The sequence below is a fragment of the Microtus pennsylvanicus genome, chromosome 6, assembly GCF_037038515.1.
Source record: "Microtus pennsylvanicus isolate mMicPen1 chromosome 6, mMicPen1.hap1, whole genome shotgun sequence".
Taxonomy (NCBI): Eukaryota; Metazoa; Chordata; class Mammalia; order Rodentia; family Cricetidae; genus Microtus; species Microtus pennsylvanicus.
The window spans coordinates 104903824-104931640 of NC_134584.1; the positions used below are offsets into that span (position 1 = coordinate 104903824).

The following is a 27817-nucleotide window of genomic DNA, read 5'->3' on the forward strand; positions in this document are numbered from 1 at the left end:
TAGATGTAGGTTAAGATCCTTCCTGGTAAGCCACCACCTCGTGGTGCTACACACATTAATATAAATGGGTTAATCAAGATGTGAGAGTTAGCCAGTAAGAGGCTGGAACTAATGGGCTAAGAGGTGTTTTAAAGAATACAGTTACCGTGTAATTATTTCGGGTAAAGCTAGCCAGGTGGCAGGAAGCGGCCCGCCGCTCCTATTTCTACATGGCTTCTCCTGTTACAGCTTTCTGTTAATGTGTGAGGACAGGGCTCCCAAAATAGCTTCAGGATCCACGCTGTGCCTTTCTAGGAGATCAGAGAGAAAATGGAAACAGCAGAGGTGACTTTGCCCTGCCTCCTGGACATTGGCTCCTGTCACTCTGACTAATCAGTTCTCCAACAATGAGAACTTTGCCCTACCACACCAAGGTCCCCGCCCACATCCTTTTGATTTAATTCATAGCTAGGGAAGACCCACAGATTCTGCTTCCTGTTTGTGAAACGTGGTCGTCCTACATAGCAGCATCGACTCAGGCCTGAGAGCTGATCATGTCACTGAACCAGCTTCATAGCTGGCTGAATGCTGCGGTCTTTGGGCTCCTGCTTCTCCTCCTCCATGTGCAGGGTGAGGCTCAAGATCTGCCTGTGGGAATGACTAGAATCAGAGCTGCCAAATTCTGCAGAATCAGAGGCTGAGCTTGTGGGAGGGAAAGCCAGGGAACGAGGGTGTGGGTGGGGTGATGAAAAGAAGAGACTAAAGTATGGAAAACACGTGTCTCACAATTCTCTGGCCAAAGCACACAGATTTTGTGGGTGCTTAGCACACAGAGGGTCAGAGGTGTTTAAGATCATTCCATAGTAAGGAGACAGTTCAGTGTAAGGAGCTCTGGAAAGATCTAGACAATTCAAGGAAGAGCAAGATGAAGAAAATTTCCCTCCTCAAAGTATGGCTCTCACTGTAGCCACTGCTGAACTTCGTATAAGAATGACAATAATCATAATTTCATGTGGCCAAAGAGCTCAGAGTGTGTGAACTCTTTGGCAGAGAAATGCTCTGATGCCCTGCAAAGGGCAATAGGAAAGTTCCTGGCTCTGAGGGATAGGGAAGTTCCCACACTCACACCCCACAGCTGAACTAGGAGGTCCCTTCTTTTGTGCCCTGGTAACAGTGAGATGGGAACTCCCACCATCTGCTGGCAGCTGATTGCATGAAACTAACCCAGATGTCATCTCTCCACACAGGTCAGGACTCCTCAGAAGTCAGCCCCATCAGAAACACACACACAGGCCAGGTCCGAGGCAGCCTTATCCATGTGACTGATACCAAAGTTGCTGTCCACAGATTCCTGGGAATTCCCTTTGCCAAGCCACCTGTAGGACCATTGCGTTTTGCACCCCCTGAAGCCCCTGAACCGTGGAGTGGTGTGAGAGATGGAACCTCACATCCAGCCATGTAAGTTCTGGACCAAGAGGATGTTTGGCCCTGGGGTGAACAGTTGCTCTGAGTCCTGAGTCATGCTGAAGTCTTTCCTCCATCTCAGTCCACAGCAGTTTTCTCTCAGTGTGGGGAGTCCACCATGCATTTTACTAACACATGTGCTAAGGATGAGTAGAACAACTGTACCTGTTCCTGCATCAGAATATAGCTACGAGTTAGATGCAGGTACTGTAGAGAGGAACAAAAGTGAAACTGATCACAACTTCAAATTAAGCCCAGTGTTCTCTGCCACAATGGGAGGAATCTCTAGGCATGAGTTGTGTGACCTATTAAGCAGAGAGCACCCCTGAATCCAATAGAATACACTCCAGGTTCTGAGGTGTGCAGCAGGATGGATACTGGCTAACCCCCCACCACAGTCACTGTGAGAACGTATAGGGCCGAGCATCATTGACCAAGGAACTATATGTAACTAATTCACTCTGAAAACAGCATAGGAAAAAGATGTTCCCGAGAGTCTGTACTTGGGATGAAGGATGCCTTTCCAATTCAGAAGTCACACATACATATGACTTCCCAACCACCCTGTGCATAGCTGAAAGCCCAGAAGAAAAGGGAGAAGAGATATTTGTCAGCATTTATACACTGTGCTTTTTTAGTTGTTCCAGAATGTTGGTGAAGGCTGCTCTTTTGTTCCCGGCCATCCAGACTCCGAACAACCACACAGAAACTGTATTGATTAAAACATTACTTGGTCAATCACTTAAATGTATTGCTAAGTAGTGCTTATATCTTAAATTAACCCATTCTTATTAATCTGTGCATCACTAAGAGGTTGTGGCCTACCAGCAAGGTTCTAGTCTCCTCTGGCAGCTACATGGCATCTCTGTTACTCCATCTTCTTTCTCCCAGCATTCAGTTTAGTTTTCCTGCCTAGCTCTATTCTACCCTGCTGGAGGCCCAAAGTAACTTCTTTATTAACCAGTGGGATACAGAGGGGAATCCCACGTCACCAGAAAACACTGCTTTCTGAACTTACATAACAAATCACATAGAACAGGAACTGGTGAATATGCACTCCCCACACCCATCATTTCATTTTATAAATATAATTTTATTGGAATTCTTAAAAACGAAAGAAGTTTCCTGAGAGTCTGTACATGGGTGAAGGCTTTCTCACTGCCCTTTAGGAACAATGAACTCGACGCTCTAATACCTGTGGAGCGCAACACTCCAATATTGCATCTAAGTTTGTTTTCTGTTGCTGCAATAAAGTGCCAACTAAGCAACTTAGGGGAAAAAGCTACTATGGGGAGAAAGCTACTATTAAAGGCTCTGCAGTATAATCCATCATCTTGGGAAGTTACACTGAAAGAAAATTACAGGAGCTGGTCACATTACACCCACAACTAGGAACAGAGAGGAGAAAGCGCTTGCATGCCTTACATTGCCAAGGTCTAGGTCACTTTTCTATTCATATACACTTCAGTGAATGTCACCACACACAGCCAATCATTTCCATAGAGACACCGAGATGTCTCTATATACCAGACTCAGAAATATAACAACATAAGGACCCAACAAAACTGCAGCACTCCACTCCAGGTTTCATGGAGCCTGTGGCCATTACCTTGGTGGAAGGGACTTCAGAGGGGGAATATGTGTTAACACAACATCATGAGGAGTAGCAGCTAAAGGTGGCCAGGAAAAGATTCAGAACCACATTTGGTTTTGAACACCATGCATCTCTTGGAATATTTGTCTTCTATTTCCACCAGGTGTCTACAAAACCTTGAAACCATGAATCCAGAGGGCCTGACGGATATGGACGTGACCATGCCTCCCATTTCTATGTCTGAGGACTGCCTGTATCTCAACATCTACACACCGACACATGCCCATGAAGGTTCTAACCTGCCTGTGGGTGTCAGGACATATTCAACTTGGGGACCAGGCATGATTTTCAAGATGACTAGAAGGGACAGAAGCAACCTGAGCTCCATTGCAGTGTGGGCTCTGCTGAAATGCCTTCCCTAATTTAGGTCAAAGAAGGGTTTTTCAGCTACACTAAGCAGCTGAAACCTGGGTATGAGATATATATCACTAGAGCACTGCATTATTAAAAACTCTAGCTCTTTGATAAAACAAGGATGTATTCTATAACCTGAGTTCTGTAGAACCACTTAGGTTCTAAAGTCTCAACATTGAGGTTACCTATATCTACTTTTGGGTTATCTGTTTTACCAATGAGAGTTGATGATTCCATTTTTAAACTGGGGAGATATCCATGGAGACACGCTTCTTTGTTCTACTACGGAGAGTCTGAATAATGATAACGTTACTGTATACATAGAGCCATTAACTAAAATGCAAATACTTGCTGGGCATAGGGAGAGAATTACACAGATGGGCTATTAGAGGACCCTGACGGTGACCAAGCCCTGAAGCCCTGAGGATTGTATGTATTTGTATAGCTGCACAGAAACCCAGCAGTTGATACTCTAGTAAGTAGTCCTGCAGAGGTTGGACTGAGTAGGGGTCTCCTGACATCTCTCTTTGCTCTTCCAGGTGATGGTATGGATCCATGGTGGTGCTCTGGTTGCAGGAATGGCTTCTGGAACTGATGGCTCCATACTGGCAGCCACTGAGGATGTGGTGGTGGTCACTATCCAGTACCGTCTGGGTGTCCTGGGCTTCTTCAGGTGAGCCTAGGACTAGTTGGGGCAATGATATCTGATAAGAACCCAGACAGCTCTTTGATCCATGTCCCTTCCTCTTCTCAGCACTGGAGACCAGCACGCCAGAGGCAACTGGGGCTACCTGGACCAAGTGGCCGCCCTACGCTGGGTCCAACAAAATGTCGCCCACTTTGGAGGCAACCCTGGCCTGGTCACCATTTTCGGCGGGTCAGCAGGAGGCACGAGTGTGTCTTCACTTGTTGTGTCCCCCATGTCCCAAGGACTCTTCCACAGAGCCATCATGCAGAGTGGAGTGGCCCTGCTGCCTGACCTTATCTCTGACACCCATGAACAGGTCTACACTGTGAGTGCCCTCAACCATCATAGTCCTATTCTGACCCTTCAGCCTTCATCTTCTGGTGCTCTGGTCTTCTGTTGAGAGGGGAGAATAATGATCATGAAAAATATTTCTTTCCAGCAAATTTTGAGAAACTCTGGGGTTAGCGTCTATTCATCTCTCTTTCATATGGGTTGAGAATGCTCTCTGACCATCTAACTTCTCCTAGTAGTAATTTCCATCATTGACAGAAATAAATATGTATATGCTTTGGGAGATAGCTCAGTGCATTTTTTAAAAAAAGTGTTTGGAGTGTAAAGTCCCCAGAACCCTCAGAAGGCTGAAGAGAGTAGCATGTATCTGTCATTCCAATGTTCCTGTGATGAGGTGGGCGGCAAAGACAAGGGAATCCCTGGATGTTCACGGGGCAGCTCAGGTAGTGTAGGAGCAGAAACCAAGAGGACACCCTGTCTCAAATAAGGGGGCATCTGTGAAGAAAGGAGACCTGGTCCTCTAATACTCACATATAAACCCTGGCAGACTTACTCCTTCTCTCACATCTGATATACAGAAGGATGGCTGGGGCTAGCAAAACATCCCTAAGGGAAAAGGTGTGGAGGTCGAGAGGAGACTGCCTGATGTCTGTAACCTTTGAGGAAAAGGACAAAGGGAATAATTTGTATTTATAACCATCGACACCAAACATACACTATAGTGTGATATGTAGGATAATATCATCCAGTTGGGATTGTAAAAATCCTTCTCCTTACTTGTTCTCCTTCACAGACAGTGGCCAGCCTATCTGGATGTGAGACCACAAACTCAGAGGCCATGGTGCACTGTCTGAGAGGCAAGAGTGAAGCAGAGATTCTGGTCATTAACAAGGTAAGTAGAATTGTGTGCCTTGGAACATCTAGTCAGACTTTGTGTTCTCTAGTTCTGTGTACAATATGAACACCAAGATAGGCTAATCTAAGTGTAGATTCTCTTCCAGAGTGAGCAGAGAACCCCGAGGATAGTAGGAGATGTGAAAACAGTGGAGATAACTCAGTGAGCATCAACATACATATTTCATTGACTTCAGCATTGACTTTTAATGCCTCTCAGGTCTTCAAGATCATCCCTGCTGTGGTAGATGGGGTATTCCTACCCAAGCATCCCCAAGAGTTGTTGGCTTCTGTGGATTTTCATCCTGTTCCTAGCATCATTGGTGTCACCAATGATGAGTATGGTTGGATCATCCCCATGGTGAGTCTCAGTTCTAATCCTTTGGGAGATTGGAGACTCATACGTTAAGCAGTGAGAACTAAATACACATTGAATCCAAGTTCATCAAATTCCACTGGGTCTTCTATCTTCCAGATCATGGGCTCTGCTCAGGCAATAAAGGAAATAACCAAAGGGAACCTGGAGGCTTTTATGAAGAATACAACAGTACAAATGGTGAGATACCTCTGGTCCTATCCAAATAGAGAGGTCCCTCCTATTTTCTCTCAGACAGCATCCCTATTAACAAAAGTAAGCATATATGTGTGATTCTGTGTGGGGTGACCTCAGAGCATTAACCTTTTTTACCTATGTCCTATCTCCACCCAGACCCCATTCTCCCCATACCAAAGCTGCTGCCCACCTAAGCGAGAACATGCCTAACCTCTGATCTCCTTGGTGTAGATGCTGCCTCCTGAGTGTAGTGACCTGCTAATGGAAGAGTACATGGGGGACACTGAGGATCCCCAAACCCTCCAATTGCAGTACACGGAGATGATGGCAGACTTCATGTTTGTGATCCCTGCACTCCAAGTAGCACAGTTTCAACGTGAGTACATCTGTAACAAGGCTTAAGGGAGCAACTCAAAGATTTAGACCATGGGTGAGCACTGTTGAGCAGTGTGCTATGCAGGTCTCATATTGAGTGAAAAAGAGCGACATCCAGGTGCAGATGAGAAAATGGGTTGCTGATAATCTATTAACTTGACATAGCTATCCAGTTGGAAAGGCCATGAGCACTGTTCTGCCCTGAGATTTTCCACAGCTAGAGCTCCAGCCTGGAACTTTCTCTCCCTTTAACATTTATGATTCCAGGTAACTTTATGTCAAGGTACCTTGTCAGCAAATATGTATCAGAAGAAATCCAGTAGATGGGCTTAGTAAAGTCTTAGTTGTCCTTACTTCCAGGTTCCCATGCCCCTGTCTACTTCTATGAATTCCAACACCAACCCAGCTTCTTCAAGAGTTTCAGACCACCTTCTGTGAAAGCTGACCATGGTGATGAGAATACTTTTGTCTTTGGATACTTCTTCTTTGACATGAAATGTGAGTCTTCCTTATTCTCCTTGGGCTGACTGAGTTCCCAGATGACACCCTAGGGACTCCTGAGCTCTCTGTCCATTTGATGAAAACTAGATTCTGGCAGAGAATAAATTCAAATATGTACCATATCATAGACTAAAAAAAATTATACCAGGATTAGAATCTGAACCCGTCCCAGTCTAGCCTGTGACAGAGATGACAGCACATTGGGGGCAGGAATTTCTTTAAAGGATTGCAAGGATGTTGAATATTGTATAGTGAAGAAGGGAGATAATAAAACAAATAGTTTAAGGTCTGACAACAGCTGGGATTGTGAGGGTGAAGCATAAATTGACGTTGTGTGAGGTGTCATGGACTTCAACATTTATTTTTCTCATGACTTTAGTCAACCTCACTGAGGAGGAAGAGCTACTGAACAGGAGGATGATGAAGTACTGGGCCAACTTTGCAAGACATGGGTGAGAACACACCTTTCTCTCAAACCTCCCTATATGGGTTATAGGGATATGTGGGTGTCTATATAGGTCTTTCTTTTGGGTGGTGGTCTCTTTAGCATTCCTGAATATGACATGATAGATTCTTCTCTATTGCATAGCACATTTATATAGATACTTTGTAGGTGTCAGTTCCTGGTCATCTCGCAGGGACCTGGTTCCTGAGTCACCATGCTATGGTACTGTTCTTTATATCTTGCCTCTTAGATGTAGATATAAAACATGTCAAGGAGTCTTCCTCCACGTGGAGCAGATCTTTATCAGGACACCTGTCCCATCAACCCCATTAACCACGGGCCTAATTATACCATAGCCATGACCCAAATCAGGGGATCAGATTTGAATCAGAGTGACCTCACTCTTCCTTGTTGGCTGTCATATTCATAGAAACCCCAACAGCGAGGATCTACCCTACTGGCCTGTGTTGGACCATGAAGAGCAGTACCTGCAACTGAACATCCAGCCTGCTGTGGGCCAAGCCCTGAAGGCCAGAAGGCTGCAGTTCTGGACCCAGACTCTGCCTCAGAAGATCCAGGAGCTAAAGAAATCTCAGAACATGCACAAAGAGCTATAGTGTCCTGTGTGAGGAATGGTGTGTAGCACTGGCTGCCGATGGGGTCACCTTGGGGTTCCCAAAATATACTAACCTGGGTTGATCCTAACACTCACATAACCTCTGCACTTGTCTGTTCTTCTACATTTATCACGAATTTTCTGCATGTGACTCTATCTTGCTGGGTCATCTTTTGTTAGATTCACTCAATAAATGCTCCTATAACAATGTGGATTTTGTGAGCCACCCAAGGCAGGCTCATCTCCTTTCAGACGCCTCTGGTACTAGACCCCTTCTATCTTTCCTTCTTAAATTTTTTTCTTCATTTTCATCTTCTGAAAAACTAAAATGCTCTTTAAAATAAAACAGAAGTTTGAAAAACCATGATGTGTGTTCTTCAAAGACCCCATATCATATTGGTGTGGTCTGTCAAAATCACATGCCCTATCTCATTAGGTTCATTTTGGAGACCATGAAGTTCAACATTAGGATACGAATCTGTTTGCTGTATTGTGATGACTAGCTCTCTGACCCAAAGTTGATGAGTAAATGGGATATTTAATAGTTCTCAGGACCCAGACCTCTACTAGGTCTCAGTCTTAATAACATCTCATCAGAATCTAAATATCAATATAGAAATATGACTCTATGATTATTTCTTTTTTTGAAATTTGTTTCTCTCTGCTCACCTCCTTTCCTCTCCACTCCACTTCTACCCTATTCTGTGGTACCCATACTCCCAATTTACTCAGGAGATCTTATCTTTTTCTACTTTCCAGGTAGATTAGATCTATGTATATCTCTCTTAGGGTCCTCATTGTTGTCTAGGTTCTCTGGGATTGTGAATTGTAGGCTGGTTTTTTACTTTGCTTTATGTCTAAAAGCCACTATGAGTGAATACATATTATATTTGTCTTTCTGGGTCTGTGTTACCTCACTCAGGATGATGTTTTCTAGACACAATCATTTTCCCGCAAATTTCAAGATATCTTTATTTCTTTCTGCTGTGTAGTACTCCATTGTATAAATGTACCACATTTTCCTTATCCATCCTGTGGTCCAGGGGCATTTAGGTTGTTTCCAGCTTCTAGCTATGACAAACAATGCTGCTATGAACATAATTGAGCACATGTCCTTGTGGTACAATTGAGCATCCTTTGGATATATACCAAAAGTGGTATTACTATGCCTTAAGAAAATTGTTTTCTAATTTCCTGAGAAATCACCACACTGACATCCCAAGGGGCTGTACCAGCTTGCACTCCCACCAGCAATGAAGGAGTGTTCCCCTTACCCCACAACCTCTCCATCATATGCTATAGAGATGGATACTTTGCATTGGTATGGATCTTGGTTTATTGATACAAATTTTTTTTCCTCATTGAACCACATTTATTAAAAATGACTTACAACTGTACATAAAAATCCAGAGTCTCTAAAAAGTCTATAGGAACTGTGGCATCAGACTGCAACTTCTTCACATTTACTGAAGGGCAAAGTAGGGATGACCAAGGAAAGAGGATTAAACAGGTTTTTTTTTCTTAAGTGTGGTTGAATACAGAGGCAGCTGAGTAAGTACATAACTAAGTGGAGGGAATAGCCGAGCTACTGAGGCTCCGCTCAACCCTGCAAATTCTTTACAAAGCCTAGGCACCAAGTTTACATTAGTTTATCTCTGATACCTAGGCAGCTGAATTTGTACAATATATTCCAGAGTACTCTACAGTGTCTAAACACACAACTGTACAACTAAATTCTCCCTTTCTCTCTGATCCCCCTGGTATCATCCAGCAACACAGGGCCATCCATCCCTATGGCAAATGGTTTATCCCAGGCAGCCAAGACTAGCTAGCCACTTTCCCATTAGTTTTTTCTTCCTTGACTCTCAAGCCCAGACTCTTCAGACACTGGCAGAAGATAGCCGTGAAGAGCCCACTTTTGAAACTCAAGGCCTAGCCCTTCTTTTCCTGAAGTAAAAATACCTTAACACTCTGGGCTGCTGTTTGCTTAAAGATTTACAAGTAGAAATGAGAGCTAAAGACTTTTGCTTGCTTTTTGCTTTTGAAACTCACTGGATAGCATCTGGCACTCAGTTTCACAGCCTTTTCTTGAATGTTTGTTTCCCATAAATAAATCCAGCACTTTGAACAACCTCTGAATTTTAAAACACTTCCGAGTCCTCCATTAACTTTATTTTACAAAGGGTAAAAAAAAAATGCTAGGTTTGCTTCAGTTCGTTACCTGCAGCTACGGCAAAGCTTTGGCACCTTCTCTCAGAGAACTGCACACAACAGGAGACAGCAAAGGTGGAGGGGAAAAGTCTTTTTGGTCACCTAGGTAAAGAAAACGACAACAGGAACACCACCAGGTCCACCTGGAAAACACTGGGGATTAAAACAGCTCTTCAGGGAGTTGTGTAGAAAGCGTAATATGCTCCCATGCCTTTCGAGGCGTCTTTACTGTACTCTTCAGGGTTCACGTCCTCACACTTGACAGGGGGCGAGTTTCCATTGCTGGAGGTGCTAGGGGACAAGCGCTTTCTCTTGCAAGCGCTGCCGTACACCCCTGAATCGTTGGAGTCTAGAGACTTGATGGAAGGGGGGTTTTCTATCCAGGAGGAGCTAATTTCTTCTTTGACTTTTTCCTTGGCAAGCTGGTCTTCTGGGAACACAGGGGGGCTCATTCTGGATGTCCATGGTAGGCCAGCTGCCATCTTCCTCTGATAAGCGCCTCGGCCTCCCCACCCTGCCATTGCAGGGAAGGTTGGGTCAGGATAATACCCCAGGGCATGAGATGTCTGGAGGGGCAAGGACTTAATACCATACGGGAGCAAGGTACTGGAAGTGTATTCAGATTCATAGGAACTGATGTCTAGCTTGTTGGTCACAGGTTGCTGGACAGGCGTGACAAGCCACCGCTGGGGAGGGTTGGTCACCTCTTCGCTCTGTTGGGGCGAAAGGAGGCCGTTGGTCTGTGGCACGGTTCTCTCACCATTATAATATCGGGCTTGAGGTAACGTGTTGACAAAGGGCTCCGGGAAGAAGTTTTGAACGCCGTACCGACCTCCAGGGACAATCTGATGGGATCTAGGAGAATCCGTGGGAGATGGAGTTAACCTGTCATTTTCTGAAGCGGTGTACATGGAATCGTAGTTGTCCCGGAAGCCTTTGGCGAAGGGGTTATGGTCAATCTTTAGCTGCGTAATGTCGGTGTTTTGGTAGGCGGTCACGGCGATGAACTGTGTTTCTGAGAAGGTGAAGGTCTGGGTCTTGGAAGGCTCATTCAGATCCTCTACACCATCCTCGGTCACTTCCACAATGTGCAGTCGTGGTTGGTATTTGTGCAAAGACTGCAGCACTATCATCTGTGTGTTGTTGCTGCTTGCTCCTTTGTTATTAGTGAGTTTTAACTTTCCAAAGGAAATCTCCTGCCTCATCCAGTGGGAACCAGTGTTAGGAGATTCCGGGTGAACGTACATTTTGTTGCCCTGCATGTTATTGTCGGCTTTGCCACAGGTCACCCACTTGCCCCCTTGGAAGCGCCAGTGGTTAGGGTCGGCCAGAACCACCTCCACGAACACGTTGTAGTGGGCGGTGGGATTGAGTCCGTTTATGTTGAAGCTCAAGAAAGGAAACATGCGCCTGCCCTGTTTGGTGATGATCATCTCAGTTTGGTGACGATGGAATTTGAGCCATAGGGGCCGGTTGCACAGGTAGACGTGGGCGCGGAAGCCGGAACCGGGCACCCCGAGGCCTCCCAATCCTCCACAAGATCCGGCCGCTGCGTACGGCCTGTAGAGAGGAGAGCCCTGGCCGTAGGGATAGGCGCCAGGACCGCCAGCCCCGCCGCCGCTGCCACTGGCACCGGTCCCCGAGCCCGCGGCGGGGCCGTACTGCGCCCTCGCGGGCGGGCACACGGAGCTTATTTATACAAATTTAAGGTCAATCCTGTTATATGTATATTTCTGCTCTTGATTAAGGTATTGTGTTTGTACACTTCATTTAAAAATGTAATGTATAATTAAGAAATATAGGTTAATAGATAATCATCTATAATAGTCAACCTTGTAGTCATGTTAGATAGATTTTCTAAATATACAGAGATGTATTTCAGATAGACAGGTATTCTTCAAATCTTTCAGAGACCTTCAGAATATGGCATTTAAATGTTTTAAGAAATTAGGACTTTTCATGACAGTGAGACACATCTGCTCCTGGCAGCACCAATCTACTCCAAGAGGATGATGGGCATTGAAGAGTCTCCTTATGGAGTTGGTTAGCCATTTGGGCAAGAAACTGCTTTGCCTGGACTGCTTGACTAGGTATGCAGAACCCACAGAGAAATGACTGCTGAACTTGCCTAAAGGTGAGACGGTCTTTTGGGGTTCCTTCTTCATGAAAGAGTCTGCTAGACATTCTGCTTCTTTTTTTCATTCAGGGGAGACTCTTAAGTGGATCCTTACTTAAACGGGCAAGTTCTGCAGGTTAGAGGCTGAGACTACAGAGAGGGAGTAACTCTCAGATGCATCAGAAAAATTTGTAGGAAATGTGTCTCCAAATTCCCTTACCAGGGCCTGTGAAATGACTCAGCAGAAAAAGGTGCCTGTATCTAAGCCGGGCCAGAGTTCAACCACAGAGCCCACACTGTGGAAGGAGAGAACTGACTCCCAATGCCCCTCCCAATGCCACAGAGTAGCCTTCTCCCTCGTAAGCATCACTGATACTGGAGGAGGTCACCCATACTGAGGAGCCAGCTCAGTAGTAGGGGATCTAAGCTGTGCTGGACCTGCGGGTCAGGGGATAAAGCAGCAGGTGGGTCTTTTCCCTCAGTTCTTTTGTAGCTGCTCCTGGACTTCTGGGTAATAATACTATATATTTATGCTGTCATATATCTGTGAGTGTGTCACCCCATAGGACAGAACAGTGGCCTGGAAACCATTGAAAGGTACAGAGTTAGTTGACAGAGACTTTCCTGGTGCCCCACGGGCCTCAGTGTACCTTAGTGGTCCCTGGGTTTTCTTCACTGTGCACCTTCCTTGGTGCAAGGGCAGGTTGGATTCCAGAGCAAAGGGCGTGTGTGCTCTGGGCCTATCAGCAAACTTCAGGATCTTATCAGAAAGAACTTAAGCCAGAATGGATTGTTCCCCAGGGTGTGTGTGTGCAGCCCACACACTCTCCTAGTGCGGACCCATTGACCTCCTCCTGGGCCTCTGCACTCTGATAGTGTACACTTTATTGATCTGTTCCTGAGTTTCCCCAGTCAGAGCCACTGAACTCACTTCACCTGTGACCCCTGCTGTGGGTCACCAGGCTCTGGGAGGTCACCAGAGTTCTCCAAGCAGAAAGGTCTGTCTGACTCACTCAAGGCTGCTGTTTGGAGTATTCTTTCTCTAGATTCCTGGGCTCAGAGTCAGAGATAACTGTAAAAGGGATGGAGTGTGCCTGTCCTCTTCTCTCTCATCCTGGCCTGTGCCATCCATGGGAACATTAAAAGAGCAGGGTCTTATAGACGATGCCCAGGATTACTTAGAAGGGATGTATTAGCTGCATGTTTTGTGACACACCTTTAAACCCAGAAACTGGGATAGCAGACCTGTCTGTACTACATACAATGCTCTGTCTCCAAAATCAGAAGAAATCCAAAGAGCAGTAAGAAAAGGAATTTGTTCACCTAATTTGATTTTCACCAATGACTCCTCGTCCGGATATGGCTTTCCAGCTTCCAGGGAGAAGGACATTTGAGTTGATTACACAGGGTTTCATGGAGATTTTCTTTAAAGATAAAGCACTGTGGGTGTGGGCAGGCTCTAAGCAGGACCGTTTCCATAGGTTTTGTCTGTTGCAATAACTGTCAGTCATCACAGGCAGGAGCCCTCAGTGAGATGCATGGACAAAGATGCTGTCTGGAAGGCCATTGTGTGCAGGCAGCAAGTCACAGGACAGGGTAAGAACTTGACTGAGAACGATGTTGGAAGTCACTCTTGGGTGGCTGTGAGTGGCTACTGCCCTGGCCTCATCCACAAAGGCGGCACCAAAGATGTTGATTCCTGTGGGTCAGATGGGGGAGGGCTGCAGGAAAAGATTCCCTTGGCTGATTTGGGGATTTTAACTTTTCTTGTTGCAACTCATCAGGTCTGCCAGACTCTGCAGTGTTGAATGTGGTGCTATGGGAGGGGAGGGGCCAGGGAGGTGGAGCTGTAGAGATGACACACAGCAGGAGGAGGGTCTCACTGGACCCCTCCCTGCACTCCCAGGCAGAGAGGATCAGGGCTGCTTAAGACTGCACAGCGTCCAAAGCAGGACTTTTTCTGAGGTAAAGAAGAGTTAACAAACCCATGGTGTCCAAACCCTTATTTTTACCCAATGTCCAGACTTGGAGCGTGTGAGTCTTTTAGGTCCTTAGGTGACTTTCTCTCATGCCCTCATTTTCCTCATTTTCAGATCCACACCAGAGCAGGCTGGAATTTTGTGTGTAGTTCACAGTTGTGTTTCTCTCTCATGACAGTGCTGGCACAGACAATGCTGTGTCAGTGTGTGCGTGTGCGTGTGTGTGTGTGTGTGTGATTGTGTATTCTTCGGATCAGCCAAAGTTTCTCCCCACCTCCTCTACAGAGCCTGGAGATGCTATGAGGTTCATGTTCACAAACTCAGGACATCTGTGAATATGACCTTGAGGTGTGTCCTGGGAGTTGGATGGGAGCATCAGAAGGCCTGGAAATGTCCGGGAGAAGAGCATCCTATCACTGTCTTCCTGAGTACCACCAGTCCATGTATGGAAGGCTATTTCTAACTTTCACTTATCCCCAAGAACTGTTTGGTTCCTTGTGACCAATCATTCTCATCAGGTCCTGTATTATCAATTTATATTCTGACTTCACATTGTTGTCCCTAAAATTTATAGGCCCTGTATTAAAAACTTCTCTTATAATATATTCCATTGTACAAAGGTGACAAATGGTGCTCAGTCTGTCTCTGTGTTCACCTAAAGCATTTTTTCTGTGATTAAAGGGCTCTATCTCCCATCGTCTAGATCCCGATGCTCACAAGATTCCTGCACACGACAAACCCAGGCCATCCTAGGATCTTCTCAGGTTTCATTCATTGTCTTGTAAGCCAACCATAGGATATCACCAAAATGATGACTTCTGAAATGCCAGTCTTAAACACCAGGAAGCAGAGAGTTGAAGATGAGTTTCAGCTGGGCTCAGGAGCTGGGCAGGGAGAAAGGCCCTTCCTTTGAATGCAGGAGGGATGAGGCCTGAGAGAGTCACTAGAGCAGTGGTTCTCAACCTGGGGGTCATGACCACTTGTGGTCGCATATCAGATATCCTTCATATTAAATACTTACACTGCAATTCATAATAATGGCAAAGTTACAGCTGCAAAGTAATACCAAAAATAATTTTATGTTTGGGGATCCCTATAACATGGAGAACTGTATTAAAGGGTCATAGCATTTGGGATGTTGAAGACCATTGCACTAGGGCCTAAAATTTTATTGAACTTCTGCTGGACATGCACACACATACACACACACACACACACACACACACACACACACACAGAGAGAGAGAGAGAGAGAGAGAGAGAGAGAGAGAGAGAGAGAGAGGCAGAAGAGCCAGAATTTCATTGTCTTTCAAAGAAACTGCCATGATCTAACAGGAAGTAAACAGGAAGTGATCCTAAGATCACCATATGGGTAAGGGACCCTGAGGGTGGACTCACTGCTCTATGAGTCTCGACAACATAGAGGTGTCATGAGGATGAGGTCACACTTTGAGCTCCTGCCCTCTCACTTCTCTCCATCTGTGGCATCTTGAGTGTGGTCCTACCCACAGAAGCCCCGTGGCTTCTCCTGTTACAGATTTCTGCTCCCCATTTTTTGCTCATATACCTACATTGGGTTGGTGAGGAAAAGGGCCAGGGATCATGTTCAAGGACAGGGATCCTGGCATTCCAGAAGGATTTCAGATGCTATGTCATGCCTATCCAAGAGGTCATGGAAGGAGCAGAAACTGCACGGTTGGTTTTGTCCTGCCTGCTGGCTATAGGTTCTCTCTTGACTTCTGCCTTATCAGTTGGGCCGCAATAAGAACTTTGCCCCACTCAACCAAATTTCCACACCCACGTCCTGAAAGGTATAAACTCCTGCCTGGGCAAAGCCTACCTGTTCTGTTTCCTGTTGCTGAGAGACTGTCATCTTGTAGCAGCACAGAGTTAGCTCTGGGATTCAACCATGCCGCTCGATAGACTTCCTGGCTGGCTGTTTGCTGTGGCCTGTGGGCTCCTGCTTCTCCTCCTCCGTGTGCACGGTGAGCAGAGGGACCAGGGTCAGAGCTGCCCAGTTCTGCAGAGTCAGAGTCTGAGCTTGTGAGAGGGAAATACCAGGGAGGGAGGAGCTGGTGAAGACGACAGATCAAAGTGTGGATTTGTGCACCCTCTAATGCCCACACCAAAGCCCACAGGATGGGCCATGTGGCACAGGAGGGTCAGAGATGTGTAAAGTTACCATGTACTTAGGAGCCAGCAGGGACAGAAGTGCAGGAGGGACATGTCCCTCCTCCGTGTGTGGTTGAAGATAGAGCTCCTAGTGATTGTGTGGGTAAGGATAATAATTCCTTCATAATGCCAAGTGGCTCTGAACCTTTCACCTTCTGGAGTAGAGAAGTGCTCTATCAATTTTCAAGAGGGCCAATGGACAAGGTTTCTGGCCCTAGGTAATTCAGAAAGCCTCATCTCCACATGCCACAGCTGAACTGAGAGGACCCACATTACCTTTTCCGTGTACCACGGAGACAATGAGGTAGGAATTCCCAAGTGTGGTTGCAACTGATGGCTTCTCTTCCCCTACAGGACGGGACTCATCCAGCCCCATCAGGAACACACACACAGGGCAGGTGAGAGGAAGCCTCGTCCATGTGAAAGACGGCGAACTTGGTGTCTATACCTTCCTGGGGATTCCCTTTGCCAAGCCACCTGTGGGACCACTGCGCTTTGCTCCCCCTGAACCCCCTGAGCCGTGGAGTGGTGTGAGAGATGCAACCTCTGAGCCAGCCATGTAAGTTTTGGGGCCCAGGGGACTTCAGGCCTGAGCTCTAGGCCACATTGCTGTGCTTCCTCCATCTCAGCTCTATAGCAGTGTTCTGTCTGTCCTGAGGTGCTCTCCCATGCAGTTTTTCAATGAATGTGCTAAGGATTAGAAAGGAACAATGATGCCAGGCTCTTGAGTCAGAGCTTGGCACCTGTAGGGACTTAGCTGCAGGTTCTGCAGTGAGGAGCAGAGACTAAGGCCATTCTTCACGGTCACTGTGACCATCCACTGTCCAGGTGCCATTGGCTAAAGAACAGGTATACATGTTTTCCATTCGAGAATATGTCCATTCATTCCTATAGATCCTATGTGGTCACAGCTCCAATACCCAAGTATCTTAGTTTGTTTTCTGATGCTGTGCTAGAGGACCCTGACATAAACAATGCAGTGAGGAAATATTTTACAATGGGTCACAAGTCCAGGTTATAATCAACCATAAGTGGGCAACCACAGGTGCAGAAGTTTAAGGCCGCTGTTCATATCATGCTCATAATCTGGCATAGAACCTAAATGTCACATGCATGCCTGCTGAAGCTTCTCTTACTCTCTCCATTCTTACGCGGTTCAGAAAATCTTCCTAGGGAATGGTCCCTCCTATAATAGGCAAGTGTTGACGGGGTAACAACTGGGAGGGCCACGGGAGAAAGGAAGTATTCTCTTTAGTGTTCAGCTCTGAAGTAAGAACAGTAGGGATAATATGGCCCTGCCTTCTTCATGGGATTATAAGGACTGAGTCTGAACAAAAAGTAGATAAACTATGTATTGACATAAAACAATCCGTGTGTGACTCAGTTGCTCCCTAGATATTTTGAGGGACAGCCGAGAAGGTGCTCTGGATGTGGCGACTCACTGCTATGTTCAGGCCTCACTAGGACTGATGGTTACACCAGTAACACAGTAAGCAGCGGGCTCTCCAGCTGCTGGCATGGCCTGGGTGACCTAATATATCACAGCCACTGTGATACTTGGCTATGTATGCCAACTTGGGTCCACCTCAGCACTGACAGCTGCGAAAGTATTAGAACAGACATTATTATAAAGGTATTTTAAAACTCTGCTTAATATTTAAATCAATAAAATTTGAGTAAATAGGTAGCATGGCTGGGTGGGCCTTGCCCAATTTGGTAGAAGCCTCAATAGAAGAAAAACTAAATTTCCCCCAAGAAGGATGGAATTCTGCCTCTGTACTTAACCTACGTCATCAGCTCTTCCCCTGGCCTCCATTCTGGTCTGCCCCACAGACTTTGTAGCCCCAGCAATGTGTGAGCCAGTTAAAATAAACCCTCTCTCTCTCTCTCTCTCTCTCTCTCTCTCTCTCTCTCTCTCTCACACACACACACACACACACACACACACACACGGTTCCCAACTTTCAGGGAACCGCCCTTTGGCTTTATGGTATTCTGAAACTGGTACACAATAAATAGAAGCCATACTTCAAATTTTGAATATTCTTGTCTTGAGCCATTGAGCCAGCATTATGAAGTACAGTGCTGACCCACGGTGCCCACTAGTGACAGTGCTGACCCGCGGTGCCCACTAGTGACCGTGCTGACCCGCGGTGCCCACTAGTGACAGTGCTGACTCACGGTGTGCACTCGTGACCGTGCTGACCCACGGTGCCCACTAGTGACCGTGCTGACTCACGGTGTGCACTAGGGACAGACTGATGCAGCGTTCAGAGTACCTTTCAGGCTGCTGAGGTTCAGCTATGTTGGTCAGCAAGTTGTCTGTATTACATATATTTGTAAGTTAAGGTTCCTTTTTTTCAGTCCGAATCTCTTCATTTTTTTATTTATTAGATTGTTACCCTGTCCCCACTTCCAGAACCTGTTCAAGCATAATTATCTCTCCCCGGACGGGTGACACATTTCCCCCAGCCTGATGCAAAACTCTCTGTGTATTATCAGGTCAGAGAAACAATAGCATCATAAGCAGTGGGTGTGCTTGATTGGAGGATCCCCGTGAACGCTGACCTGGGAGTCCCCGTCAGTTACATGGGTTTTTTGAGTGGATCTTGGCGAACCAAATTCACCTATTAAAATATTATCTTTTAAGAAAAAACAAACTCCACACTTCAAGAAGTAAACATGCGCATGAACTTTCGGAACGTGGCTCTGTTTATAAAAGATTTCCTGTGAGACGGGCACAGCTGGGAGACAGTAAGAATTTGTCCTCCCATTCACTGTGTGCTGGGGCTGCTCTGTTTTATTTTACTTTTTTAAAACTTTATTTTTTATTTAATATGTGACTACGTGTCTGTATGTGTTCCATGGGTGTACAGGTACCCAAAGAGGCCAGAAGAGAAAATCGGCTCCCCAAGAGCTGTAGCTATAAAAGGTTGTGAGGCACCCCATGGGGGTGTAAACTGAACGTAGGTCCTCTGCAAGAACAGCACACATTGTTAACCATCAAACCAGCCCTCTTTCTGTTTCCCCTCAAATGCTTTTACATAATTGTTTATACGAGATAAATGCACAGATATAAAACCCAAGAAAAAATAGGCAAGTGTTCCGGTCTCAATGAACATAATTAAGACAATTTTCTACATGTATGCCCAGAGGCCCGCAAGATCTAGAGCAGCGGTTCTCAACCTGGGAGTTGCTATTCCCACAGGTGTTGAACATCAGATATCGTGCATATCATATATTTGCATTACAATTCATAACAGTAGCAAAATTGCTGTAAAGAAGTAGCAACAAAGTCATTATTTGGTTGGGGAATCTCCACAACATGTGGGACTGTATTACAGTGTTAAAGCATTAGGAAATTTGAGAACCGCTGGTCTAAACATTCTCTCATTAATATCCTTTCCCAGTATATTCCACCTTGTGCCAGTCAGCAATCAAACTAACCACCACACCAGGATTAAATAGTACAGGAAGACAATCGTTTTCATAGAGGATGCCAACAGTCTCCATATACTAGCCTGATTCAGGATATTACTTTTCTTTTTTTTTTTTTTAACATTTTTTTATTGATAAAAGAAGAATAAAGAAAAAAAAAACAAATTTCCACCTCCTCCCAGCCTCCCCTTTCCCTCCCCCTCCTCCCACTCTTCTCCCTCTCCTCCCACTCTTCTCACCCTCCTCCCACCCCTCTCCCCTCCCCCCCACTCCTCTCCCCCTCTCTCTCCAGTCCAAAGAGCAGTCAGGGTTCCCTGCCCTGTGGTAAGTCCTAGGTCCTCCCCCCTCCGTCCATATCTAGGAAGGTGAACATCCAGACTGGCTAGGCTCCCACCAAGCCAGCAGATTGCGTAGGATCAAAACTGCGTGCCATTGTCCTTGGCGTCTCATCAGCCCTCATTGTTCGTCATGATCAGAGAGTTCAGTTTTATCCCATGCTTTTTTTGGTAATAGTCCAGCTGGCCTTGGTGAGCTCCCAGTAGATCAGCTCCACTGTCTCAGTGGGTGGGTGCACCCCTCGTGGTCCCGACTTCTTTGCTCATGTTCTCCCTCCTTCTGCTCCTCATTGGGACCTTGGGAGCTCAGTCCAGTGCTCCAGTGTGGGTCTCTGTCTCTATCTCCATCCCTCGCCAGATGAAAGTTCTAAGATGATATGCAAGATATTCGTCAGTATTGCGCTAGGATGGGGTCATTTCAGGTTCCCTATCCTCAGCTGCCCAAGGAACTAACTGGGGACCTCAGCTTGGGCTCCTGGGGGCCCCTCTAGGGTCAATTCTCCTGCCCACCCTAAAGTGGGTCCCTTAACTAAGGATTGTGGTTCCGTGCTCCCCTATCCAACCTTCCTTTATCCCGATCCTCCTATTTCCCCAAGTCCCCCCTCCTTCCCTTCTACCTTTTCTCTCCCCATCTCCCCTTACCCCCTTCCCACCCCACCCCCAAGATCCCACTTTTCTCCTCTATGAAAACAATCGTTTTCATAGAGGATGCCAACAGTCTCCATATACTAGCCTGATTCAGGATATTACTTTTCAACCAGACGCCTGCCCTAAAAGTATTGCTCCCTTTTCATATCTATAGAGCTGGTGGCCTTTACCTTGGCAGGAAAGGACTTTAGAGAGGGGTCATACATTATCAGGGCCATCATGGAAAGGAGTATCTGAAGATGACTGAGAGAAAATTCAGACTATGATTTAGGTTTGACCACCAAGGATCTTGGGCTATCTGTCTTCCATTTTCATCAGGTGTCTGCAGACTGATAGCATGAGTTCACAGTTTTCAAAGGAGAGGAAGATGATCGTACCTCCCTTGTCTATGTCTGAGGACTGCCTGTATCTCAACATCTACACACCGACTCATGCCAATGAAGATTCTAACTTACCTGTGAGTGCCAGGCTGTGGTCAGCTGGGGAAGAAGATGTTTCTTTCTCTGGAAGATTGGAAGGGACAAAGTAATTCTGAGATCCTCTGTAGTTTAGATCCTGCTTAGTAGTCTCACCTTATTGGGGTGAAGAAGGTCATCCCAGACATGGGGAGCTGCTTAAACCTGGGTGTGTGATCAGAGTTCTGGGATTCTAGAGGTAAGAGGCTCTAGGTCTTTAATTAAACCAGGAATTCTTCTATTAACTTGAACCTGGAAGACCCACTCTGGAGGGTGCCCAAGGGCTGCATATTGACATCACCAAAATTTCTAGCTGTAGGGTATGTGTTGTGCCAATGGGATTTGATGTCTCTTCTGATTGGCAATCAGGAAAGACACACATGGAGACACTCCTGTTTGCTCCACTTTGATGAGTCTGAGAGTGATGATGACATTACTTGTGATGTAGAACCATTAATCTATGGTGAGATTTCCTGGTGGGGACGTGGGAAGGAAATATGTTTCGAGGCCTGGAGTACTCAATCAGTGGGTCATGTCCCGAAATCCTGTGAAGATTGGTATGCATGTCAGCCTGCACAGAGGCAAAGCAGTTGATAATCCAGTGGGCACTACAGTTGGCTTTGGACTGGGTGTGGTTCTCCTGAGATCTGTGTTGATGTCTCCAGGTAATGGTATGGATTCATGGTGGTGGACTGGTTCTGGGCATGGCTTCCATGACTGATGGATCCATACTGGCTGCTACTGAGAATATAGTAATTGTCTCGATCCAGTATCGCTTGGGTATCCTCGGCTTCTTCAGGTAAGCCTGGAACTGGGCTGGACAATGGGGTCTGAGTAGAGCATAGACAGACTTGTGATTCCTGTTCCTGTCACTTCACAGCACTGGAGACAAACACGCTACAGGCAACTGGGGCTACCTGGACCAAGTGGCTGCCCTACGCTGGGTCCAGCAGAATATTGCCTACTTTGGAGGCAACCCTGGCCAGGTCACTATTTTTGGTGCTTCAGCAGGAGGAACAAGTGTGTCTTCACTTGTTGTGTCCCCCATGTCGAAAGGACTCTTCCACAGAGCCATCATGCAGAGTGGAGTGGCCCTGCTGCCTGACCTTATCTCTGACACCTCTGAGGTGGTCCACACAGTGAGTGTCCTCATCAATTCTAGCCCAACTTTGCTGCTTCAGTTCTCGGCTTTGGTACTCTGGCATTCTGTTAAGTGGGAAAAGCTAGGATTATTGGAAATAGTTTCTTTCCAGTATTTTCTGAGAGGCATAAAGTTTATAATATTCCCCTCTGCTTTATGTGTGCTGAGTGTGAGATATGACAAGGAAAGTTGTGCCCAGTGGCTTCAACCATTGTCAAAACAGCTACGCATTGTTTTTCCTAGTTTTCTTCTTATTGTTGTGATAAAGACCATGGCCAAAAGCTGTTTGGGGAGAAAAGGGTTTATTTCAACTAATGGTTTATAATCCAACTTGAAGAGAAGTCAGAGTGGGCATACGGGCAGGGACCTGGAGCCACAATGGAGTTTAGGAGGAAACTGCTTACTGCCTTGTTACCCTTGGCTTCCTCAGTTTGCTTTCCTTTTTTATTCTTTTTATTGTGCTATACATTTTTCTCTGTTCTCCTCCCTTCATCCCTTTTTCTTTTCTACCCTCTCCTGTGACCCCCATACTCTCAATTTACTCAGGAGAACTTGTCCTTTTCTCTTTCCTATGTAGACCCATGTATATCTCTCTTAGGGTCCTCTTTGCTGTCTAGGTTCTCTGGGGTTGTGCACTGTAGGCTGTGGTTTTTTTTGCTTTATGTCTAAAAGCCACTTATGAGTGAGTATATATGACATTTGTCTTTCTTAATCTGGTTTACCTCACTCAATATGTTTTTTTCTAGATCCATCCTTTGCCTGCAAATTTCAAGACGTCATTATTTTTTTTACCGCTGAATCGTACTGCATTGCGAAAATATACCACATTTTCCTTATCCATTCTTTGATTGCAGGGCATTTAGGTTGTTTCCAGGTGTTAGCTATGACACTCAATGCTGCTTTGAACGTAGTTGATTGGTATGATTGAGCATCCTTTGGATGTATACACAAAAGTGGTATTGCTGGGTCTTGAGGTAGATTGTTTCCTAATTTTTTGAGAAATCACCATACTCATTTTCAAAGTGGCTGTACAAGTTTGCACTTCCACCAGCAATGCATGGGTGTTCCTCTTACCTCACATTCTCTCCAGCATAAGTTATCATCAGTGTTTTTGATCTTGGACATTCTGACAGATGTAAGATGGAATCTCAGAGTTGTTCAGATTTGCATTTTTCTCATGGCTCATGATGTTGAGCATTTTCTTAAGTGTCTTTCAGGCATTTGATATTTGTTTGTTGAGAGTTCTCTGTTTAGGTCTGCACCCCATTTTTAGCAAATTATTTGTTCTTTTGATTTCAAGTTTCTTGAGTTCTTTGAATATTTTGGAGACCAGTCCTCTGTCTGATGTGGGGCTGGTGAAGACTTTCCACATTCTATAGGCTGCAGTTGTGTCTTGTTGATTACAGATGAATGCAAATAGATCCACATCTATCGCCATGCACGAAACTCAAGTCCAAATGGATCAAAGATCTCAACATAAAACCAACCACACTGAACTTCATAGAGGAGAAAGTGGGAAATACACTTTAATGCATTGGCACTGGAGACCTTTTCCTAAATATAACCCCAGTAGCACAGACACTAAGAGCAATAATTAATAAATGGGACCTGAAACTGAGAAGCTTCTGTAAAGCTAATGATAGTTTGCTTTCTTATATAGTCCTGGACACTTGTCCATAGGTGTCACTGCCCATAGTGATATGGGCCCTCCTGCACCAGTCATTTAATAGCAAAATTCCCAGACACAATTAGGAGCCAACCTGAGGGAGGCATTTTCTCAGTTGAAGTTCCCTTTTCAAGATTACCCTGGCTCATGTAAAGTTGACAAATTAATACCTAAGCAGGACACAAGGATTGAGGGAGAGGGTCAGCTGGTAAAAATATTCACTGTGCAAGAGTGAGTCCCCAAGTGCAAACATCCAGAGCCCACATAAGGCTAGAGGAAGTAGTATGAGTCAGTAAACCCAGTGTTTCTACAGAGAGATAGGACACAGAGACAGAAGAATCCCTGGAAGGTCCTAGCCCAGCTAAACTGGTGTAGACAAAAGGAAACATGGGGAAGGATGACAAGTGACACCCGAGGGTGTTCTCTGACATTCATAGGCAAAATATGACACGTCATACCTATTGCCACATATGAACACCACACACAAAACAAACAAAACTACAACAAAATGAATATGCAGACAGAATGCCCTTTCCAAGTTGACATCTTTGAGAAACAGAAAATGTGAACAATTTCACTTAAGTCTTTTCATACACAACACACAATAGGATGTGGTAATCAGGTGTAAACGACATCTACTTGGATTTAAGGAAACTCTACCTCATGCTAGGATGAATGAGCCAACTACTGCCTGTTCCATTTACAGACGGTGGCCAACCTATCTGGATGTGAGGCCAAGGACTCAGAGGCCCTGGTGCACTGTCTCCGAGACAAGAGTAAAGCAGAGATTCTGGCTATTAACCAGGTTGGGAGAATTGTGTGGCTTGGAGGTGCTAGTCATCAGGCTATGGGATTGCCAGTTCTTACTACTTAAACCAGATAATTTACTTGTCTCCATGGTTAGCTGTCCTTTTAGTACTGTGGGTAGAAATATCAAAATAGAAAAGGACATGATCTTCTGAGTAAATTGGGAGCATGGGGATTTTGGGAGAGGGTTGAGGGGAGGGGAGAGATAAGGAGGGGAGCAGAGAAAAATGTAGAACTCAATAAAAATTGATAAAAAAGAAATATCAAGATAGGATAATTTTGATGTTCAGTTTCTTCTGGAGTGAGCATATCATCCTGAAATGAGAGAGGAAATGGGGAATTGGTGGGTATTCAGTGGGCATCAGAATATTTAGGTGATTGATCTTTAGCACTGACTCTTAATGCCCCTTAGGTCTTCACTATGATCCCTGGTGTGGTGGATGGGACATTCCTACCTAGGCACCCACAGGAGCTGCTGGCCTCTGGGGATTTTCACCATGTCCCCAGCATCATTGGTGTTGACAGTGACGAGTGTGGCTGGGGGATCCCCTTGGTGAGACCTGGTTCTAAGCACCTGGGAGCCTAAAATCAAGTGGTGGGTGATGGGAACTCAGAGATACTTTGATCTAAAGACAACCCATCCTATACTTAAGACTCTCCTCTACTTCCCAGTTCATGGGCCTTGATCATGTCATAAAGAACATAACCAGAGAGACCCTGCAAGCTGTTCTGAAGAGCAGAGCGGTACACATGGTGAGAGACCTTGGCTCCTGTCCCGATGAAATTATTAGTATCTAATAATATTACTCTAAGAAAAATTATTAATAATAATTACTATAATTATTCTGATATACTCTTCTCAGATACCATACCCAGAAATGAAGGCAATTTTTGTGTGTGTTTCTGTGTGGACTCACCCAAAGCTTGTACCTTTCATCCTATCCCCTTTCTCTCCCATGGCAACTTTCATTACTAGGAGGTTGCTGCCTATCTAATCCAAGAGCTTTCCCTACATCATCCTTCCTGATTCCTCCTGGTGTAGATGCTGCCTCCTGAGTGTAGTGACCTGTTGATGGAAGAGTACATGGGGGATGTTGAGGACCCACAGACTCTTCAAGCACAGTTCAGAGAGATGATGGAGGACTTCATGTTTGTGGTCCCTGCACTCCAAGTAGCACATTTTCAGCGTGAGTACATCTGTAACAAGGTTGAGGGAGGAAACTCAGAGCTGTGGGTCCCAGGTGAACACTGTAGTGTCCGGGTATGGTGCATGTTGATCATGTCTCTGATACCAGGCACCTGAAGACACTTATCTCAGTAAATCCTTATGGCTAGAGTAAAAGAGTGATGTTTTATCCATGTCTAGAGGGGGAAACATGTCAGTTACACTCAGTATCTTATAAAAACTCCCCATCTGGAAGTGTCAGGGTTACTGCTTAACAAAAGGTTTCCCATAACCGATGCCCCAGTCTGGAGCTCACCACTCAACTGTTATTCCAGATAACTTTAGAGCAAGGTTTCTTGTCACCGATGTTAGGTGAGAAAACTCCATGTGAGAAACCATTATGCCAACATGTGTCCTCACTCCCAGGGTCCCATGCTCCTGTCTACTTCTATGAATTCCAGCATCAGCCCAGCTTCATCAAACATGCCAGGCCATCCCACGTGAGGGCTGACCATGGTGATCATGCTGCCTTTGTCTTTGGCTCTGACTTCTGGGGCTTGAAACGTGAGTCTTCCTTGTTTTCCTTGAGCTGAATGGAGCCTTTGATTGTTTCCTGTGGAATTACTGAGCTCTTAGGACAGTTGAGGAAACTGAGGCTCTGGGAGAGAATGTAGTCGAGTGAGAACCATTTCTGAACTAAGGGAAAAGGTTAGCAGGGTTAGAACATGAACCTTTCCTAGTCCAGCTTGTGTTAGCAGGAATGAGCACAAACTAGGGTAGGAGTGAACCTGAGTAGAGACTTGGATGGGTGCTGGGTTCTGAGTGCCGAGTAAAGAGAGCATCCACCAGGTCTAGAATTCAGACCCAGGCTACAGTTGAAGCCTAAGATGCAGGGCTAGGCTGTCGTTGCTATAGTAGAAAATTGGCACCTACATAAGGCAGCTAGGACTTTTACCCTTTTCTTCCTTTGTCTGCAGTTGACCTCACTGAGGAGGAGAAGCTGCTGAACAGGAGGATGATGAAGTACTGGGCAAACTTTGCAAGACATGGGTGAGAACACACCCCTCCCTCAACCTCCTTATGGTTGGGTCTCCATCCAGGTACCAATGTAGGTGTACCTCATTAGCATGCATGGGTCTTTAATTACACTCCAGTCTTCTCCATCCCAGGGCACACTTAGGTTGACACCTTCTTGCTTTCAGTTACTGCTAATTCCACAGAGACTGGGTGGTGAGTCACAGTGTTCTGGTACTGTTCTTTAGATTTTTCCCTCTGAGAGAGACACACAAAACTAGACAGCTTTCCTTGTTTCATATCAGACACTGGTGGGTGACACTTGTGTTCTACATCTGTACACCAGTCCTCCTGCACCCTCTGGCCCTTGGCCTACTCACCCACTGCTCTTACCCAAATCAAGGGATCATGCCTTGGATGAGAGGGACCTCACCCTTCCCTGCTGGTATCATATCCACAGGAACCCCAACAGTGAGGGTCTCCCCTACTGGCCTGAGTTGATCCACGATGAGCAGTACCTGAAGCTGGACATCCAGCCTGCTGTGGGTCGAGCCCTGAAGGCCAGGAAGCTGCAGTTCTGGACTCAGACTCTGCCCCAGAAGATCCAGAAGCTAAAGGGGGCTCGGGACAAGCATGTAGAGCTTTAGTGCCAGTTACAGGAAAGGTGTGTGGTGTTGGGGATGGATGAGGTCATCCCGAGATTACAAAGTCCATTTATTTTTATTCATTCCAAACTCACATAAGCATTTCTAACCTCAGCATTTCCCTTTCACTGTGCATGACAAACCCTCTGTGTGCTACTCCTTATCCTTATGGACACATTTTATTAGACTCAATAAATGGTCCCACAACCATA

The 27817-nt window shown here is 45.7% G+C and overlaps 2 protein-coding genes, 1 long non-coding RNA gene and 1 pseudogene across 3 annotated transcripts; 2 read left to right on the forward strand and 2 right to left on the reverse strand.

Moving 5' to 3' along the window:
• LOC142852353 (acylcarnitine hydrolase-like) lies at nt 1–14696 on the forward strand. The gene is made up of 13 exons (XM_075977069.1): nt 1–609; nt 1227–1437; nt 3201–3342; nt 3991–4124; nt 4206–4464; nt 5224–5322; nt 5545–5685; nt 5800–5880; nt 6109–6253; nt 6613–6750; nt 7133–7205; nt 7629–7833; nt 14406–14696. Exons 1-12 carry the CDS (start codon nt 534–536, stop codon nt 7813–7815), a joined length of 1686 nt encoding a protein of 561 aa, XP_075833184.1. The 5' UTR covers nt 1–533; the 3' UTR covers nt 7816–7833; nt 14406–14696.
• On the reverse strand, nt 5774–16020 carry LOC142852361 (uncharacterized). Its single transcript, XR_012910955.1, has 3 exons — nt 15961–16020; nt 5890–5943; nt 5774–5807 (listed from the first exon to the last, which is right to left on the reverse strand). It is a non-coding gene; the product is annotated as an uncharacterized LOC142852361 (long non-coding RNA).
• LOC142852359 (eomesodermin homolog pseudogene) lies at nt 9728–11710 on the reverse strand (annotated as a pseudogene).
• LOC142852355 (liver carboxylesterase) lies at nt 15917–27817 on the forward strand. Its single transcript, XM_075977072.1, has 12 exons — nt 15917–16105; nt 16647–16851; nt 21032–21170; nt 21834–21967; nt 22049–22307; nt 24682–24780; nt 25195–25335; nt 25455–25535; nt 25825–25969; nt 26374–26511; nt 26925–26997; nt 27422–27817. The coding sequence occupies exons 1-12, from the start codon at nt 16030–16032 to the stop codon at nt 27606–27608; spliced, it is 1677 nt and encodes a 558-aa protein (XP_075833187.1). The 5' UTR covers nt 15917–16029; the 3' UTR covers nt 27609–27817.

Coding starts and splice junctions, on each gene's coding strand:
- LOC142852353 (XM_075977069.1), top strand. CDS start 534: ATGTCACTGAACCAGCTTCATAGCTGGCTGAATGCTGCGGTCTTTGGG. Junction 3,343..3,990: donor ATGAAGGTTCTAACCTGCCT/GTGGGTGTCAGG, acceptor TTGCTCTTCCAG/GTGATGGTATGGATCCATGG. Junction 6,254..6,612: donor CCAAGTAGCACAGTTTCAAC/GTGAGTACATCT, acceptor CCTTACTTCCAG/GTTCCCATGCCCCTGTCTAC.
- LOC142852355 (XM_075977072.1), top strand. CDS start 16,030: ATGCCGCTCGATAGACTTCCTGGCTGGCTGTTTGCTGTGGCCTGTGGG. Junction 16,852..21,031: donor GCAACCTCTGAGCCAGCCAT/GTAAGTTTTGGG, acceptor CATTTTCATCAG/GTGTCTGCAGACTGATAGCA. Junction 21,968..22,048: donor GGTATCCTCGGCTTCTTCAG/GTAAGCCTGGAA, acceptor GTCACTTCACAG/CACTGGAGACAAACACGCTA.